At 46.3% G+C, this 16272-nt stretch overlaps 1 protein-coding gene across 1 annotated transcript; it reads right to left on the bottom strand.

The window, feature by feature from the left end:
- Positions 1–19: 19 nt before the first annotated feature.
- On the bottom strand, positions 20–16270 carry SCYL3 (SCY1 like pseudokinase 3). The gene is made up of 14 exons (XM_061451917.1): positions 15977–16270; positions 14050–14342; positions 13359–13544; positions 12596–12709; positions 11589–11645; positions 10744–10846; positions 10046–10157; positions 9302–9379; positions 8227–8366; positions 7301–7488; positions 6581–6752; positions 4583–4726; positions 3252–3988; positions 20–459 (listed from the first exon to the last, which is right to left on the bottom strand). The coding sequence occupies exons 2-14, from the start codon at positions 14212–14214 to the stop codon at positions 397–399; spliced, it is 2259 nt and encodes a 752-aa protein (XP_061307901.1). The 5' UTR covers positions 14215–14342; positions 15977–16270; the 3' UTR covers positions 20–396.
- Between the last annotated feature and the right edge of the window lie 2 nt (positions 16271–16272).

Below are 16272 nucleotides of genomic sequence, written 5' to 3'. Positions count from 1 at the left end.
GACACATTAACCAAGGAACTCAGTGTGACTTTAATTTATTGTCATCAGTTTTTCAGAGCAGGGATGAGTTCTGGAACAATTGCTTACACCACTCTTGGCCTCCAATAGCATGTCGGCACCAACACACCCATCATGCCATTCCTCTCTGGTAGCAGCGGCATGCACCACAGCTGGGCACGTTGCTTGAATGTAAGCCTCACCCCTGCAGTTTTTGGCACAGACTGGAGAGGAGTATCCGTGGCAAGAGATCAGGCCCCACGGGATCTTGCTGGCTGCTGCTGCAAGCGTCTGCCTTCTGGCAAACGCAGTGCTGAGGTACTTATCCGTTGTAGTGGGGAAGCCATGACTTCTCTTACAGAATCCAGCACACCATAAATTGCCTTTCTTTCAGTCCCATTACCAGTTAGTATCATCTTCCCAGTTCAACTCCTCCTCTTCACCCCAGCCTGCAGCTTCAGCCTAGAATCACATAAAATTACCAACATTAAGGCACATGTACTTAGCACAGCACAGGAGCCAGGCTGTAGCCTGTGCAGCTTGTATTAGCAGAGCAAGACATGGATCCAGAATGCTGAAAGCCCCTCGTAAGGCAAAAAATGACGTGCCAGTAGTTGCAGCTTTCTGTCTTAATGAACTTTTAACTACAAAAGGAAACATCTTAAAGACAAGAGGAAGGTAACAGGGAGAGTCTTATATAATTTTCCTAAAATTAAAGCAGGAACTGTTTGTAATAAACCCACCTCCTATTAAGAACAGGATACTGTAAACTAAATGATGTCTTTCCCCCCAGGATACAGCCCTTGTCCTGCTGTATTCTAGCACAATGAGTTTGATCTCACCTGTCCACTGACAGCTGCTCTTCTATTCCACAGCACTGCCTGCACTACAGTGGTTGACTCTTCCCTCCCCCCCTTCCCAAAATAGGGTTGATATGACAACAGTGCTTCTGTCACTGTGAAACAGTGTACCATTTTCAAATGTCATAAACAACTTCAGTTTACACCCCAAGCTTCTCTCCCCATACCACCTGCTATCCCTGCAGTAGCTCTCTTGAGGCTTACTTAGCAAAACAACTTGAAATCAACACCTATTCCCTAACAGAGCTGTATATTCAATGGGGTGTTGGGAGTGCTACCATCCCTCGTAAACAGCAGCAGTCTCCAGAGTGTTAATGATGGGACTAATGGGATTTACCTGCTTCCTTAAAAAGGCAGTTTTCTAACCTTCCTGGTTCTCTGAAGTGGAGAAACGTCTCATCTATGCTTTCCAAAAAAAAAAAAGTGTCCCCCAAAAGCTTTGCTTTGTAATCCAGAAGTTCTGGTTTCCTGGTATTTTATTTACAATGCTATTTGGTTTTTCTAGAAGAGCTAGGAGTATAATTAAATCCTGAGCATCCTCCTTCTGTTTGTGCACAGTGCCATGCCTGGTCAGCAGACAGGATTCCAGCCTTGTTCTACCTGTCCAACAAATCAACCCTCTCTAGCATAGTGTAGGGTCCTGCAACCAGGAAACAGCAGCACAACTTAAAAGCTGGAGTTAAAATTCCAGCAGTGCTTGTAGTAGTGTACATGTCAAGTAAAGTTCACGATGACTGGAAAAAGGATAATATAACCCCCATTTTCAAGAAGGGGAAAATGGATGACCCAAGGAATTATAGACCAGTCAGTGTCACCTCTGTGCCTGACGAAATCTTGGAGCAGAGTCTCCTGGAAGGCATGCTAAGGCAGATGAAAAACAACAAGGTGCTTGGTGACAGCCAGCATGGCTTCACTAAGGGGAAATCCTGCCTGACCAATTTGGTGGCCTTCTGTGGTGGGGCTACGGAACTGATGGACAGGGGTAGAGCAGCTGATGTCGTCTACCTGGACTTGTGCAAAACGTTCAACACTGTCCCACACGACATCCTTGTCTCTAAATTGGAGAGACATCAATTTGATAGATGGACCACTTGGTGGATAAAGAACTGGCTGGATGGCCACACACAAAAGAGTTGTCAATGGCTCAATGTCTGGCTGGACCAGTAACGAGTGGTGTCCCTCAGGGACTGGTGTTGGGACCGGTCTTGTTCAACATTGGGATTGAATATGCCCTCAGCAAGTTTGCTGGTGACACCAAGCTGTGTGGTTCGGTTCATAAGCTGGAGGGAAGGAATGCCATCCAGAGGAATCTTGACACACTCGTGAGGTGGGCTGATGCCAGCCTCATGAAGTTTAACCATGCCACGTGCAAGGTCCTACACCTGGGTCGGAGCAATCCCAGGCACAGCTACAGGTTGGGCAAAGAAGAGATTCAGAGCAGCCCTGCAGAGAAGGACTTAGGGGTGCTGGTCGATGAGAAAATGAACATGAGGTGGCTGCAGTGTGCACTTGCAGCCCTGAAAGCCAACTGTATCCTGGACTGCATCAAAAGGAGCGTGACCAGCAGGCTGAGGGAGGTGATCCTGCCCCTCTACTCTGCTCTTGTGAGACCTCACCTGGAGTACTGTGTGCAGTTCTGGTGTCCTCAACATAAAAAGGACATGGAACTGTTGGAACAAGTTCAGAGAAGGGTCACGAGGATGATCAGGGGAGTGGAGCACCTCCCGTATGAAAATAGGTGGAGAAAGCTGGGGCTGTTCAGCCTGGAGAAGGCTGCGTGGAGACCTCATAGCAGCCTTCCAGTATCTGAAGGGGGCCTATAGGGATGCTGGGGAGGGACTCTTCATTAAGGACTGTAGTGATAGGACAAGGGGTAACAGGTTAAAACTTAAACGGGGGAAGTTTAGATTGGATATAAGGAGGAAGTTCTTTACTGTAAGGGTGGTGAGGCACTGGAATGGGTTGCCCAGGGAAGTTGTGAATGCTCCATCCCTGGCAGTGTTCAAGGCCAGGCTGGACAGAGCCTTGAGTAGCATGGTTTAGTGTGAGGTGTCCCTGCCCATGGCAGGGGGGTTGGAACTAGGTGATCTTAAGGTCCTTTCCAGCCCTAACTATTCTATGATTCTATGTTAAGCCCATTCCCTCACTGTTTATTCACAGAGCGCTCTTACTGCTGTAGTAATGGCACACAGAACTACGTGGTGCCTGATAAGATGCATCATTCAGAGCTCAGCATCTTGTATTCACACATAAAGACTTAACTGTATGGGCATATGCTGCTACTACTTCCTCAGGTTATCCATCATCTGATTAGGGAGCCAGCTGGTGCTACAACATGCTTCAGGATCCTTTCAAGAGTGCAGTCATTTAAGCCCCACTGCCTAAGCCTCTTACCTCAATGACATCAGCTGCTGCAAATTTGGATGAAAACAGCACATTCTGGGAGGCACCTTCTCTGCTGGATACTGCATCAGAGTGACTGGAAACAACCACTTCTGTTCTCGCTTCAGGTAAAATCAAGGCAGCTGAAGACGGTTTAATGTCTGGGATCATGTCAGCAAACCAGTCCAGCTCCGGGTCGTGCATGGGTTTCCTCTTCACTTTGATTGTGAATTCTTCTCCTAGGCCAGGCTCTGATGAAGACTTCAACCTTTCTCGAAAGGTCATTTTTGGCAGCACAGTTTCTCCCAGTTGCTCCTGCTGGTCCCACTTGTCCTTGCTCCAGCTGTTCCTGGGGCAGGACTTTGGGGGGGGACTCAGTCTGAGGCTTTTGAATTCTTTGCTCAGCTGAGGGGCATGGTGCAGAGACCTTGGCATTTCAACTGCATCGCCTTGGGTCACAGCAAGGCAATTTCCTAAGGACAGTTCAGGACTAGGGCTGCTGGGCTCAAAGTCATCCCAAGGCTTCTCATCTACATCATGTTCAGCAAAATAAGGTCCCACACTGCCCTGTGGCTCTCGAGGCTGAATTTGAATGTTCACAGTTTTCTCGGTGTCTGCCTCCTCTGGCTCACTCCAGTCCGGCCACTCCTCTGCTGGCTTTTCAGAGGTAGTGAGAGAGCTCCTGCTGCTCTGCAGCGTATTAATGCTTACAGGAATTCCATTCAGGGGGGACTGAATGTCTTGTTCACCTGTGGAAGACAAAGGTGTTACATACTTATTTCAAGAAAGCAAGTGGAGAGAGAGTTGTGCCTAAAACTCCTTCACATCACAGGTAGTACCTGGCATAGAAATAAAGCCAGTAATGCTGATTGAAAAGATGCTTCAGTGCTAAGCTCCTCTCAAATTAGAGAGCATGGCCCCTTTCTACTTGCAGAGGAGGGGTGTTCATCTCAGTGCCCTGGGGCAATAACAGCTGACTTCTCAAGCAACAAGTGACTGAAAAAAGGCCATGGAAGTAAACTCAGTTAGCTTCAGAGGCCAGAGTGACCTGTAAACCTGGTGTATCTGCCAAGCTGTGGGAGACGTGGGAGGGAAGCACAGCAGAGAACCAGCAGTAAGGGAACAGAAATTCAAGGCTGGCCAGGCACCAGTATGTTTACATCAAATTCACAAGTAACTATTCCCTAGAAAGTCAAGGATCACACTCTGCTTCCTTCTTGTTCCCTTCCTTGGTTCACTGAACCCTTCAGATGAGCACAGGGGGAAATTAACACCTTCTCAAGCAACATTTCATTTGTAGAACACTTGATTTCTGGAAAGGAAGAGCTAGGACTAAGTTTTACCTGTCTTTAAAGCCAGTGGATTGTCTTGTTGCACAGAAAGCTTCTTGACAGGTACATTTCCAGAGATGGGGAACACACCAGAATTGTTCTTCAAGGGCCGTGAGGTCTGATTTCTCTGATTGCTTACAACATGACTGGGGGAGTCTGGAGGGATAAAAGAAAAGAGGATACCTAGTCCACAAGGTGTGGTGTCAGTCTTAGCTGAACCTGCCCGCAGCATGGGAATGTTCTTATTTACAACACTGACAAGGAATACTGACTGAAGATGGGCGCAGCAACCCAACAGCTGTGCTTCTTGATCTGTATCTAGTACAGTACTCCTCTGTTCCTGCCCTCTGCAGCTCTTGCCAGTACAAAGTTTAGACAACTCTAAAGGGTCAGTTTTTGCTGATATGTTCTTTCAAGGACTACACAATGAACAAACTGATTATGATCAGAGCAGAGGCTTAAAAAATGCTGCCTGCCACCTGGCTGCATCCAAAATACCAGCTTCTGTACTGAATGGTGTCACAAATCCCCTGCTACCTGCTTCTCATACAAAACGAGTACTGATACCCACAGCAATTCAAAGCACAAGAAAACTCACGCAACCACACAAACCCTCTTTTATGCTTGGGCATGAACAAGGCAGCTTACAGTACCGAGTCCCTACCCTGAATGAAGGCTGCATGACAGGCTCCCTCATCACACCCGAGGTGAGGTGGGTGGTAGGCAATCGATGCCACGCTTTGAAGCTGCAGAAGGGAGGTTTGTTTCTGAGAATCATTTGGCAAGCACCTTGTTTCAATTCACTGTAGGGAGTTGCAGCGTATGATCAGTGGTGGTGGCGATGCCTTGGCTGCATGAGGCCCTGTTGCCACCACCTCAGGACAGCATGGCCAGAATGTCAGTGCTGCATCTGCTTCCACATGGCTTACCTGTGCTCCCAGCCAGCTGCACCTGCCTGGGCTGGGAGCTACCAGTGCAGCCAGACACATGGCCTGTGGCTCTGGAAAGGATGGCAGTTAATATACAGAACCCACCCCTCCCCAGACTGCCCCTGATAAAAGGTATGTCCTTCTCAGGGCTTAGGCAAGCAGATTAAGCAGCCTCACAGGTTCAGCCTTTAGTACTGTTTTTTGCAGATCACCACTCACTGTTGAGGACTAAGATGGTTTTTTTTTGTTGTCTAAACTTAAATCAGGTCTAATTTTAAATATATTCTGAAAAATAAACCTGGTTTTACCATGCAATCCATTTAGAGTTTATTTACTATACTCTACTAAAATAATGTAAAGAACAGTAATGCAATGAGCCATCCACAGATTTTAATAAAGGGTGGTAGCTATTAGTACATACATAATCAGGAAGAAAACATTTATACTTAAATTGATCTCTTATGTATTTCATTTGGTATCTCTATGACTAAAGTACAACAAATGCCGATTCTTCCCTCCAGTTACAAGCATTCTTAGTTTCAATATCCACAAAAGCTTTCCCTTAGTACGCTTGGTTCCAAGTTATCTAGCAGGTGTAGGGACTACTGTCTTCATCTGGATTAGCTGAAAAGTCTCCAGAGAGCTGAGAAAATAGGGAAGTTCGTATTCCTTTTCCAATCTATGGATAGAAATTGGGGGAAGAGGATGACATTTACTAGTTTTTAAAACATGAAGGATGGAGGGAATATTAAACAACTATCTGGGTAAGTCCATTAGTCCCTTAGAGGAGCAGTACAGTTTTTCCACCAAACATATTTAACAATCTCCTTTAATTACAGAGATTCTTAAATGATGAAGAGATTTAAATTCTTTCATCTACTTCCTGTATTTAAAATACTTCTGTTACCAACTCTGTATCCACAAACAGCACCTAATCTAGAATTACAGTTTAGCTGCAGATTAGCTTGCCTTTCCCCCCCATGATTCATCTGTCAATAGCAACAGATAAATCCTCCAAGAAATTCCCCCCATGTTGCTTTGACAGAATAGACAAGAATCCAACTCTGATTTCATCATTTACCTTCTGGGGAGAGATCCGCAGTTTTCATGAAGCTTGGTACAGAGCTTTTGAAAATCTTGGTTCTTTCTCCACCCACAACTACTTCAGGCCCAAGCAGGGAGACAAGAACTGCTAAGCTGTGCAGTGTTATCGCAACAATGGAGTCACTGGTATCTCGAAGGCCCAGCAATACCTACACCAAGAACAGAATGATGTGACCAAGAACAGAAAATACTGTTTTTTCACTTCTTTCCCCTTAAAATGTTATACTGGTGGCACATTTCATTTCTACCATCTCCCACAGCTCTCAGTAGATACTGGACATTATTCCACAGCATAAAATCAGCCTTCCACTTTGTGTGACAAGCTAAAGAGGGTGGGTGACAGATCCTAGTGCCTGATGAGTGCTTGACCACAAGGCCAAGGCACCCAAAGCTTACACCTGTTGTTCCTCCATCCTTGACAGCAGTGGGGTGAAACAGGAACACAGTCTCTTCTTGTTAGGTTGCCAGTCAAGGCCAACAGTTACCAGCAAAAGAGGTGTATGTTTCAGAGGGCACTGGGTTTACAAAACCAGAAGTCCAGATTTAGATGGGGTATAAGGGCTGGGGCTTGCATAGAAAAGAGGCTGGAAATTGTTTATGGCCAACTATGAGATCCCAATTTCAAGCTAAGAACCAAGCCAAGCAGTAGAAATCCCATATTCTAGGATATAAGACCTATTGTTTTGCTGTCCTTAACCTGTGGCAATATGATGTTTTTCAGCTCCTCCCGAGAGAATAGTTCTGCATAGGCATGAATGTGAGACAGCAACACCATTCGAACATGCTCCTCATGGACCTCAAACAGCTTCAGCAGCACAGGAATAACGTGTGTCTGGAACATGGCTGGAGAGAGGAGGCAGCTGGTCTGGCTTTCTCCAATTTGCTCTAGGGAAGAGAGGTGAAGATAAGAAAAGTCTGCTTCAGCAAGTGACAGCTCACACAAAAGCTACTCACTGGGAAACCATCAGAGCCAATATGTACAGCGCCACCCCACTGCTGGGTCGGATTCTTTGTCAGCTGCCAACACAGCTTGATGGGGATGTCAGAGATGGGAGGCACAAGAGGCCAGTGCCAATGTCCACTGCTCAACGGTCATGACTCTGAACACTGAATGTCACTCACAAGACAGGTACTGTTTGACTGAAACCCCCATAGCTATTTAGGAAAAACATTAACAGAGAGGAGGCAAAGAGCCAGGACAAAGAGCTGGAGATCCCAGCAAGACATGCTGAACCCCTCTTACAGAGGAAAGGGGAAGAGACTGAGCACCCATTACAGGAGAAAGTGCAGTGGCAGAAGAAAGAGGAGCAGCTAGGGTAAGGGAAAAGTGGGAAGAGGGGTATGCAGTGAGCAACCAGGAAAACCTGGACTGGGAGGGTGGGGTGACATGTAAACCTGGGAAAATGCCCAAGCAATTCCTAACTCTCCTCCTAGCATCAGCAGAGTAGTGGCAAGTACTGCAAATGGAGAAACACACGTAACTGTCCTCTCCCGTTCCGTATGTTATGGTATTTGTTCTGGTTCAATAAATGCCACTATTCCCTTGACTGAATGGAATGACCACTCTGAATTCATTGCAAACATGTCAGTAATAATTGTGAAGAGAAAGTATTTAAAGGTCACCTTTCTTTGGACCCAGCAGATGAGGAAGAAAACTCTTGACAGCTACAGGTTCTGCAAACACGAGCTGATTGAGTAGAAGAGGCACCAGCCGTGATGCTATCAGCTCCTCTGACAGCCCAGCCACCCTGTCCAGCAGGAATCTGTGTTCCAGGAGACAGCAATTAGTATCAAGGCAGCCTTCATGCATTTATGACTGTTTCCCTTCGTATGACTTTCCCCTCTTTCTGTGCTTGCCTCATCCCTAGAGACAGCGGCCCATCGCAGCTTCTCACTCTGCATGCACTCTAACAGAGAAGGATAAGGCTCTGCTCTGCCTGAGGCTTTCAGGCAAAGGTAACACAAAACAGGAGCCACAGACATTGTTAGGCCACCCTCTTTCCTCTATTGCAACACTACAGCACATGGATCAGCTTTACAAATGATTCCTGCTCTGCCATGGTACAGCGGGAGATGGAACAGCGAAGCTAAAGCTGGTGGAAGGGAACCTGAATAATTTAACTTCCGCTAATACCATCAGTATTATGCCCCACAAAGTGCATTAACTAAATTAGAATATGGACAATGGAAAAATTCTTTCATTTTCATATGCCTGTACTCTTGAGAAAGCTGCTGCTCTTGGCCTTGTAGAGTTCAACACAGCTGCTAGCAAGCAGACAGGATTCAGAAAAGCACCCCTGAAGTGGCACATGTCACTACAGTCCAGTTTCTGACTGGTTCTCCATTGACAGCAATTGATCTGTGACAGGTAAAAACTCCACTGTCCATGTGGCTGTGCAGTGTTACGCCAGAGGCTGGCGAGTATCAGAATGATGCAGAGCCCAGCAGGCATCGCTCCTCCCAGACACCAAACTGTTCACGAGAAATTGGTAAAGGAGGGAGTGAAATTTCTTCTCTGATGCAAACATTATTTTGGCTCAAGTACCCAAAATTTTACAGAGCAAAAAATATTCTGCCAAAGCAATCAAAATCACCCACGTAACTACCTCTCTGGCTCCCAGTCTTCCCAGGTCTCCCACAGTCTGAAATAAGAAATTCCTGAAATAAGAAGCTTCCAGATTATAGTTCCTTCACTTACTTGAAAAACTCTGTTTTTTCCTCCTCAGATTTTAGTGTTAAGGTCTTCAAAAAATTCACAACTTCCAGAAAATCATTCCTAAGTACAAAAACATAGGCAGTCAAGTGTGATCCTTACTGATACTAAACCACTCACAACGAAGAGATTGCAAATCCCCGTCCTCCTTTTAGCAGGCAGAACTAGACAGAGGGATCCAAGTCAAATGCCAGTGGACCAAGGACATCAGCATGGAGGTGTGACCCATCACCCGAAAGCTGCCTCTGCACAGTGCTGCGCTTTGAAGTCAGCAATTCACAGCATGTCACCAGCCACATCTGACCACCTGGCCAGGGCAATGACAAGAACCAAGTGCCACCCTGTATGAATGCCACTGCCTACAGAAGCACTCGGGGGACAGCAGGCACAGCCCTCTGTGGATTATCTCAGAGCCTGCTTTGCTCCAGCAGCATTGCTAAAGACTTTATTATCTACAGCATTTCCCACTACCTCCCATGAGCGCGGGGACATCCAACTGACTGCATGTGACTAAGGGACACGCTTTTGCCACCAGTGCCAGCTCAGGACCTCATTTGGAAGGCTGATAATGCTTTCTTAATTTAAGAAGTCTTTTTTCTGTAAGAGGCAGGGATGAAGTATGCACTTCCCATCTGAAAAGTAACACATCTTCACAAAATGAACACATTTGCAACACAGACACAAGAAGTATCAAGACATACCAAGAGAAGAAGGATATTCTTTCCTTACCTGAAAAAATCATGAGACAGTAAGCTGGACAGTGGTGGACGACACTTTGGATCTGGATTCAGCAGTGTACAGTGCAAGGTTTGCTGAAAGCTGGAGAGAATATCTGCTGAAACTGAAATTCAGAGCACCTACAGTTAGATTTCTCTCTCAACACTAAACAAGCTGTGTTCAGTAGTCCTCTGTCCTCCCAAAACCATAATTTTTAGCTCTATTTGATAGCAAAGTTGCTCATACCTGGCCTAAAGGAAGGGAAAACAGCATTTCTATTTCTCTTACAAAGCTGTTTGGCCTCTGGGGCACCAAGGAGTGCTACTGTCTTCCCAAGAAGTTTCCTGTTCCCTCCCTGCTATAGGGCCCCTGCTCAGCTGCAGTACACAACATCCATGCTCCTGCATCCATAACCCTTGGTGAAGTGGCTGGTGGGGCATGACCAGGTGAGCTGACTGCTGCAGAGCAGGTTTGTAAGTGCTTATGTTACACAAGCTGGTGACCTTCAGTCATATCTGAGCACGTCCAAACACAGGGAAAGGGGAATACAGGAGAAGCTGAACTCTGCATTTTAATTCAGCAAACACAAAGAATACCAATGGCCACTGAATGTGTAGCACATCTGCAGCTGCATCAAAATGGCTCAACTAATGCAAGGAGTAGGTTACAGAGCCCTGTGGATAGCAAAATAAACACTTGTCATTTCTCACCCTGATCATTGAGGACTGCGAGGAGGTTCTCAACTGTTGTTCCAAAAGCGAAGGCATCCCTCGCATGCCCATAGCTGCTGGGCAGAATTTTGAAATCTGCAGACTGAAAACAAACACAGAAGATCAGCAAAGCAGGAGTTTATGAAATGCTCAGTAGTTTCCAGGAGTTTTAATTCCCAGCCCCCGCCATATGCACTCTTCAGTTTTTTTATAGCACCAAAGCTACACTGAGTACCCTACAAGTAGAATATTATGCTAAGAAAACCTCCCTGGGGAGAATTTATAACCCAAAGGAGCAACTTCATGATGAAACAATTCCCCAGTGAATGCATGCAGCGCCTGCAGGTCAGCAGCTTCCAGCATTTCCATGGAGACAGGTGATAATTGGAGAGAGAAAGAGTGCTCCTTTAGCATAAGCAGCTCAGAGGATGCTTAATGGATAGGAGGTGACTAACAAGTGAGAAGAGGCTGTTTCGAAAGTACACAGCAGTGAGACCACAGTGATGTGGGCAATCTCAGCAACTGCTCTGTAATTTTTGCAAAGCTTTGGTAATTCAGAAGCATTAAAGCTGCAACACAAAGTGTTTGAAAAATATTATGAGAACCTGCTGTCCCTATCACTCCTCATTCAGAATGTCACTTTCCTGTGCCCAACATAATTCCCAAAACAGGGATGGGATAGAAGAGGGGGAAAAAAGGAAGAGAGTAAACGTCACATACTATCCAATAACCAACCTCCTATTCAGGCATATGGAAACAAAATTTGTGAATAAGGATTATTTCCTGAACATCACCATTTTATTTGTTGCCAGCAAGAAGTTCCTCCAAGTAGTGATGTTACTCACCATCTCCTCGCAAGGGATGCATGACTGGTCTCGTACCGACTTGACATGGCAGAGGAACTAGAAGGAGAAGAGGGGAGACATGAACTGCCTTGACTGTTTACCTGTGCCCAGCAGCAGCAGCAGCATGTTCTCCCCTGCACTTTCAGGAGGCACTTTGCTGTGCCCGGAGGGGAAGCACAAGAGCACCAGGTGTGAAGCACCAAGCTGACAGAAAGCAACTTCAGGGCATCACAGGCAACTTGTTCCTTTAGTCCTCAGTCCTACTGTCCCACATGATCCATCTGGACAGGAAAGGTCTTTAATGAGCTTTAGCAGTCAGGTCTTAGTGCTGTGCTCTTTGCATTGCATTGCTGTGCACCACCACGCAGGCCAGTTGTGTGCCTGCCTGATCCTTTCTGGAAGGCAATACATGCCAGGGACACTCAGTACAGGTAGTGAAGGATTTGTATATCCTCTGGGAGAAAAGGCAATATACATTTACAATGCAGTGCCAGGCTGCAGCAACGACTCTGCAAAGCATGCAGCAAAAATCAAATCAGGAATTTTTCTAAGACCACTAGCAAGCAATGAAGATGCCAGCAGCGAAAGCTAAGGCATCACTGAAATTCCTTTCCTCATTGATTCATTTCAATCTGGATTTTCCCGCTTCACTCTAAAGCTTTTTTTTTTTTTTATTTACCCCCCTCCCCCGGTTGTTTTAAATCAGTCCAGAGGAGCAAAGATTTCTCACTCTCTTCAATCTTAACCTACCAGCCAGCAGTCGCCCTTAGAAAAGTACCTGTCTTCTGGCTAATGGGGAATTAGTTTTTGTTTGTATAGACATTGTGGTTTATAGTTACCTTGCTCTTAGAGTAAAGGTTCAGGCCAAAGGTGAAAGCAAGCCAACACACTTAAGAGTAAATTCAGGTAACTGGAAGGACTTGGGCCTTCTCTTGACTAGGTGGCCAGTTTCAGCAGGCCAGGAACCCTCTCCCAGGCATCAGAGTATGCATTTTCTTGGCTCTTACCTCTGGGGTGGCTTCACTGAAGTTACAGACTGTTTCCATTCCTCCCAGCTTCCAGTGCCCATCCTCACTTACAAACACAGATGATAAACAGACATTGTTATGTGTTAGGTTTCCCTAAAACATAAAAAGATAACAGACTTGGGAATAGATGAAGATGTAAAATCTCAATCAGCACTAATTAGGAACTGGGAGGAGCCGAGAGAAAGCTGTCAAAAAGCACACAATATTGAAGGTTGTTCACGAACTTGCAGGTATGAGGTAGAAGGCCTGGCTTTTTAGAGCAGACAAAGCTCTAGTTGTCACAGCCCTTGCAGTGCAACTCTTAATCCAGAGAAGCCCTCCAACTATGAACACAAAGCCTAAAGGCTACAGTTTGAGCCAGGATTTGGATGAAGTCCTGGATTAACACACAGTGCCAAAACAGGGGAGTGGTGACACCAATCTCTGACATGTGGCAACAGCTGTAAATAAATGCCAAGGCCAAGCAATTCCATTTCCCTAAAGCAGCACTGGAAGCAGATGTCAATTCATGAATTGAGAACTGCTCCCTTATTTACAAACCCATTTTCAATTACCCTTCCTCCTACAAAGCAGCCAATGATTTTAGCAGCTTCAGCCTAAAAGAACTGTGGGGTGTTTGCGTATGTCTTTCTGAGGGATCAGGAATGAAACAGCTATCCAGGCAAGCCCAGGTACAACACTTTCCTGTCGCACTTCGTCTGGCTCCCACCAAAGCCTGGTGACTTCTGCTGGTGGCACCTACCCGGTCATGGAGGAAGATGAGCGCCAGCAACACATCGTAGATCCCTGCACAGATTTCTGCAGAAGAGAGTGTCTGCAGGACCATCTCCAAAGGCTTCACACGTTCTGTAACCAGGTGGATCCCATTTGCTTCCACAGTACAAGATAGGAAGCGCAGAAGGCAAGGGTGGCGCAAGGTTTTCAGGTGCTTCCAGAAACAAAGACATCTGTTAAATCTCACCCAAAGCACCTCTCTCTGCTGCAGAACTTAGCCTTGTGCTTTTAGCCACGGTTTCTGCTTGCCTTCAGACAGCCCATCCCTGCTCCTGACCAAGCACTCAGCACAACCACTCACTCCAGAACTTAAACACACCTAAATACAGCCAGTCTTACACAGAATAAATACAGTATTTGGGGTAGATGTACCCAAATAACACTCTCCAACTTACATCTGCAGGAAGAGACCAGTAAGGTATTGCTGTCTGAACAGCACTTCCCATTGCTGCTCACATCATGCAGCGCACATTGAGTTTTGTGGCTGCCACCCCTTTTGTCCCCCTGCATGGCAGCTCTCTGCAGCCAGCGACAACTTCGACCTTTTCTCCTGCTCTTTACTGCCCAAGGGTTTGACCCTCATGAAATGACTCCCACGCCTCCAAGAAAAAGGAGGGAATGCTCTGACAAGCCTGTCCCAGGCCCACTCTCCACAGTACCTTGGCAGCTTTATTAACCTTATCTTCATTCTCTCTCTTATACACAAAAACCGAAGCAAGTTTGCCATCTTGCAGCACAGCTGGATAAATTGTGTGTCCCGTTGGCAGTGTGAATGGCGGCTCTTCCAGTGTGTAGCTCTTTAAAGCACTGTTCTCTGAGCCCATCACTTGCAGAGTTTGACCGTTGTAGAGGTTCCCTCTTTATGACAAACAGGCCTCAGGGTGAAGGAAGATGTTTTTTTTGGCAGATTTAGTTCCAGCAGGTGTTGTCCAGTTTGCCTTCAGAGCATTTTCTGCAAAGCATGAAAAAGCCATGAAGAATTTCCCTCTGTCAGGATCCTCTCCTTAAGTTTAAGGACAAGGGTAAAACCCCCATTGTTTATTTTGTAAAGGAAACTGTATGTCCACAAAAGGGTTCGGATCAACAGGAACCCCTACGACTGCATTGGCATCTGTGTCAGCATCACCACGAGACACCACCAGCTCTGATAACACAGACAAACAGACCAGTCAGTACAGCATCTACAACTAGTCCCTGACCTGGCTACCAAACCCAGGCTCTCCCAGTACCCCCAGTCATGCAGATACCTAGTCCAGAGGTTTAACCCAGACTAAGCACAGTCAGCAGTTAGGAATCATGACAGCCACTGCCTTAACGCACAAGGAGCCCCTAGCTGCCTTCAAAGCAGCCATTCCTTAATTCTCCAAGCCACAGAATGAAGCTATGTCAGGTAACCTCCTCCAGCAGCATGCTCTTTCCCCCCAAATTACCTTCTCTCCATCTGACAAATATTCCGTGTGCCTGCCAACCCTTCCTTCCTCCCACAGCCTCTGTCAGGAAGAGGCTGACACAGATTTTTGTGCTGCTTCCTTGCATACAAAACCGGTAAAACAAACACAGTGACTGCAGAGGCATTTGGAAAACACTGACCGAGGCATTTGTGCTGTAAGCAGGCTGTGATCAAAGGCTAGGGGTGAGATCCTCAATAGCAGGCTGTGATCAAAGGCTGGGGGCAAGATCCTCAATACCAGGCTGTCTATGGAAGTCAGCAAATGATCTTTAGTAACAAGAGGACAGAGCAAAAACCTCAGTTTTCACGAAAAGTATGGAAAAAAACCTGCCCACCCCCAAGCATTTTTTGCAACTGGAGAATTGCTTTATGGTGGCTGTTTCCAGCTGTGACCTGAGGCTTCAGGAGGCAACAACATGTGAGTCTCAGCTCTCCAACAGAGCTGTTCCAGCAAAGCCGTTGCTCAGGCAGCACACCCGTGTCTGTAGTTCAAGCCCTGCCAGGAGCTCAGAGGTCAGCGGTGGTGGGGCCTTCTGGAGAGAGAGCTGCTCTGTTACAGTTTCCTGACTTCTTTCCACTGCTTCTTTTAAGAGTTAGTTACCTAAAAGAGTGCCCCTTCTCTCGCCAAAGTGTCCTATATTTAAACATGTTACAAGCCGATGTTTTTATTAAATGTGAATATGCCAATTGCACAACCCACTAGTCAACAGGAGCCCTGCAAAGGAGCAGAATGCTGACTTTTAGTAGGCTCCATACAAATCCTTGCTCACACTTCATTTAATTACCTTTGTCAGTTAACTGTTCTGTTACAAACAGGTAACTACAACTCCAGTGTGCAACCAGCTTTGAACAACGAAGGGGCAACAGCAGCCAGTGGAACATGAGTCACACAGGAACATGTCAGCTTTGCAAAACTGTTGCTTGGCTTCTTTACTTTTTCACAGCACTCCAAAACATGCCTCAGTGTGGCTAAAATCCACCCAAGTTCTTCCAATGTGAATAAACTATCACACAACTACACTATGTAAGGATCACACATGTTTCATGAGATAAAAGCATTACCAATGTTATAACCCTTTAATATCTTATTTTCAATTAATTGTAAACATGAACATTAGATGCAACACACAGCGCACCTTGAGGCGGAGAGGAGCTCAGCAGAGAAAGCCAGAGGGACTGGTCGTTAAGAACAACTTGGGTTTGCTACCATAAACGGTGTTAAGAGTTGGGATTTCAGGTTAGCTTCGTTGCGGAGTGATGACACCATGTATGGGGCATCCACCTGAAACACAGACACTAAACCCTGTCACTCCACGGCCACGAGTCAGGCAGTTCCTGACGATCCACGCACCCTACGCCACCTCCTGTGCCAGCAGAGCCTCCCAGGAGCTGCTGTTAGAGGTGATGGGAGCTTTGCTCCCAAAGCAGAGGT

Source organism: Pezoporus flaviventris, unplaced genomic scaffold (genome assembly GCF_033815535.1).
Source record: "Pezoporus flaviventris isolate CSIRO_AGI_PZ_B2104156 unplaced genomic scaffold, CSIRO_AGI_Pfla_v1 ptg000013l, whole genome shotgun sequence".
Taxonomy (NCBI): domain Eukaryota; kingdom Metazoa; phylum Chordata; class Aves; order Psittaciformes; family Psittacidae; genus Pezoporus; species Pezoporus flaviventris.
This window is presented reverse-complemented; position numbering and strand designations above follow the sequence as displayed.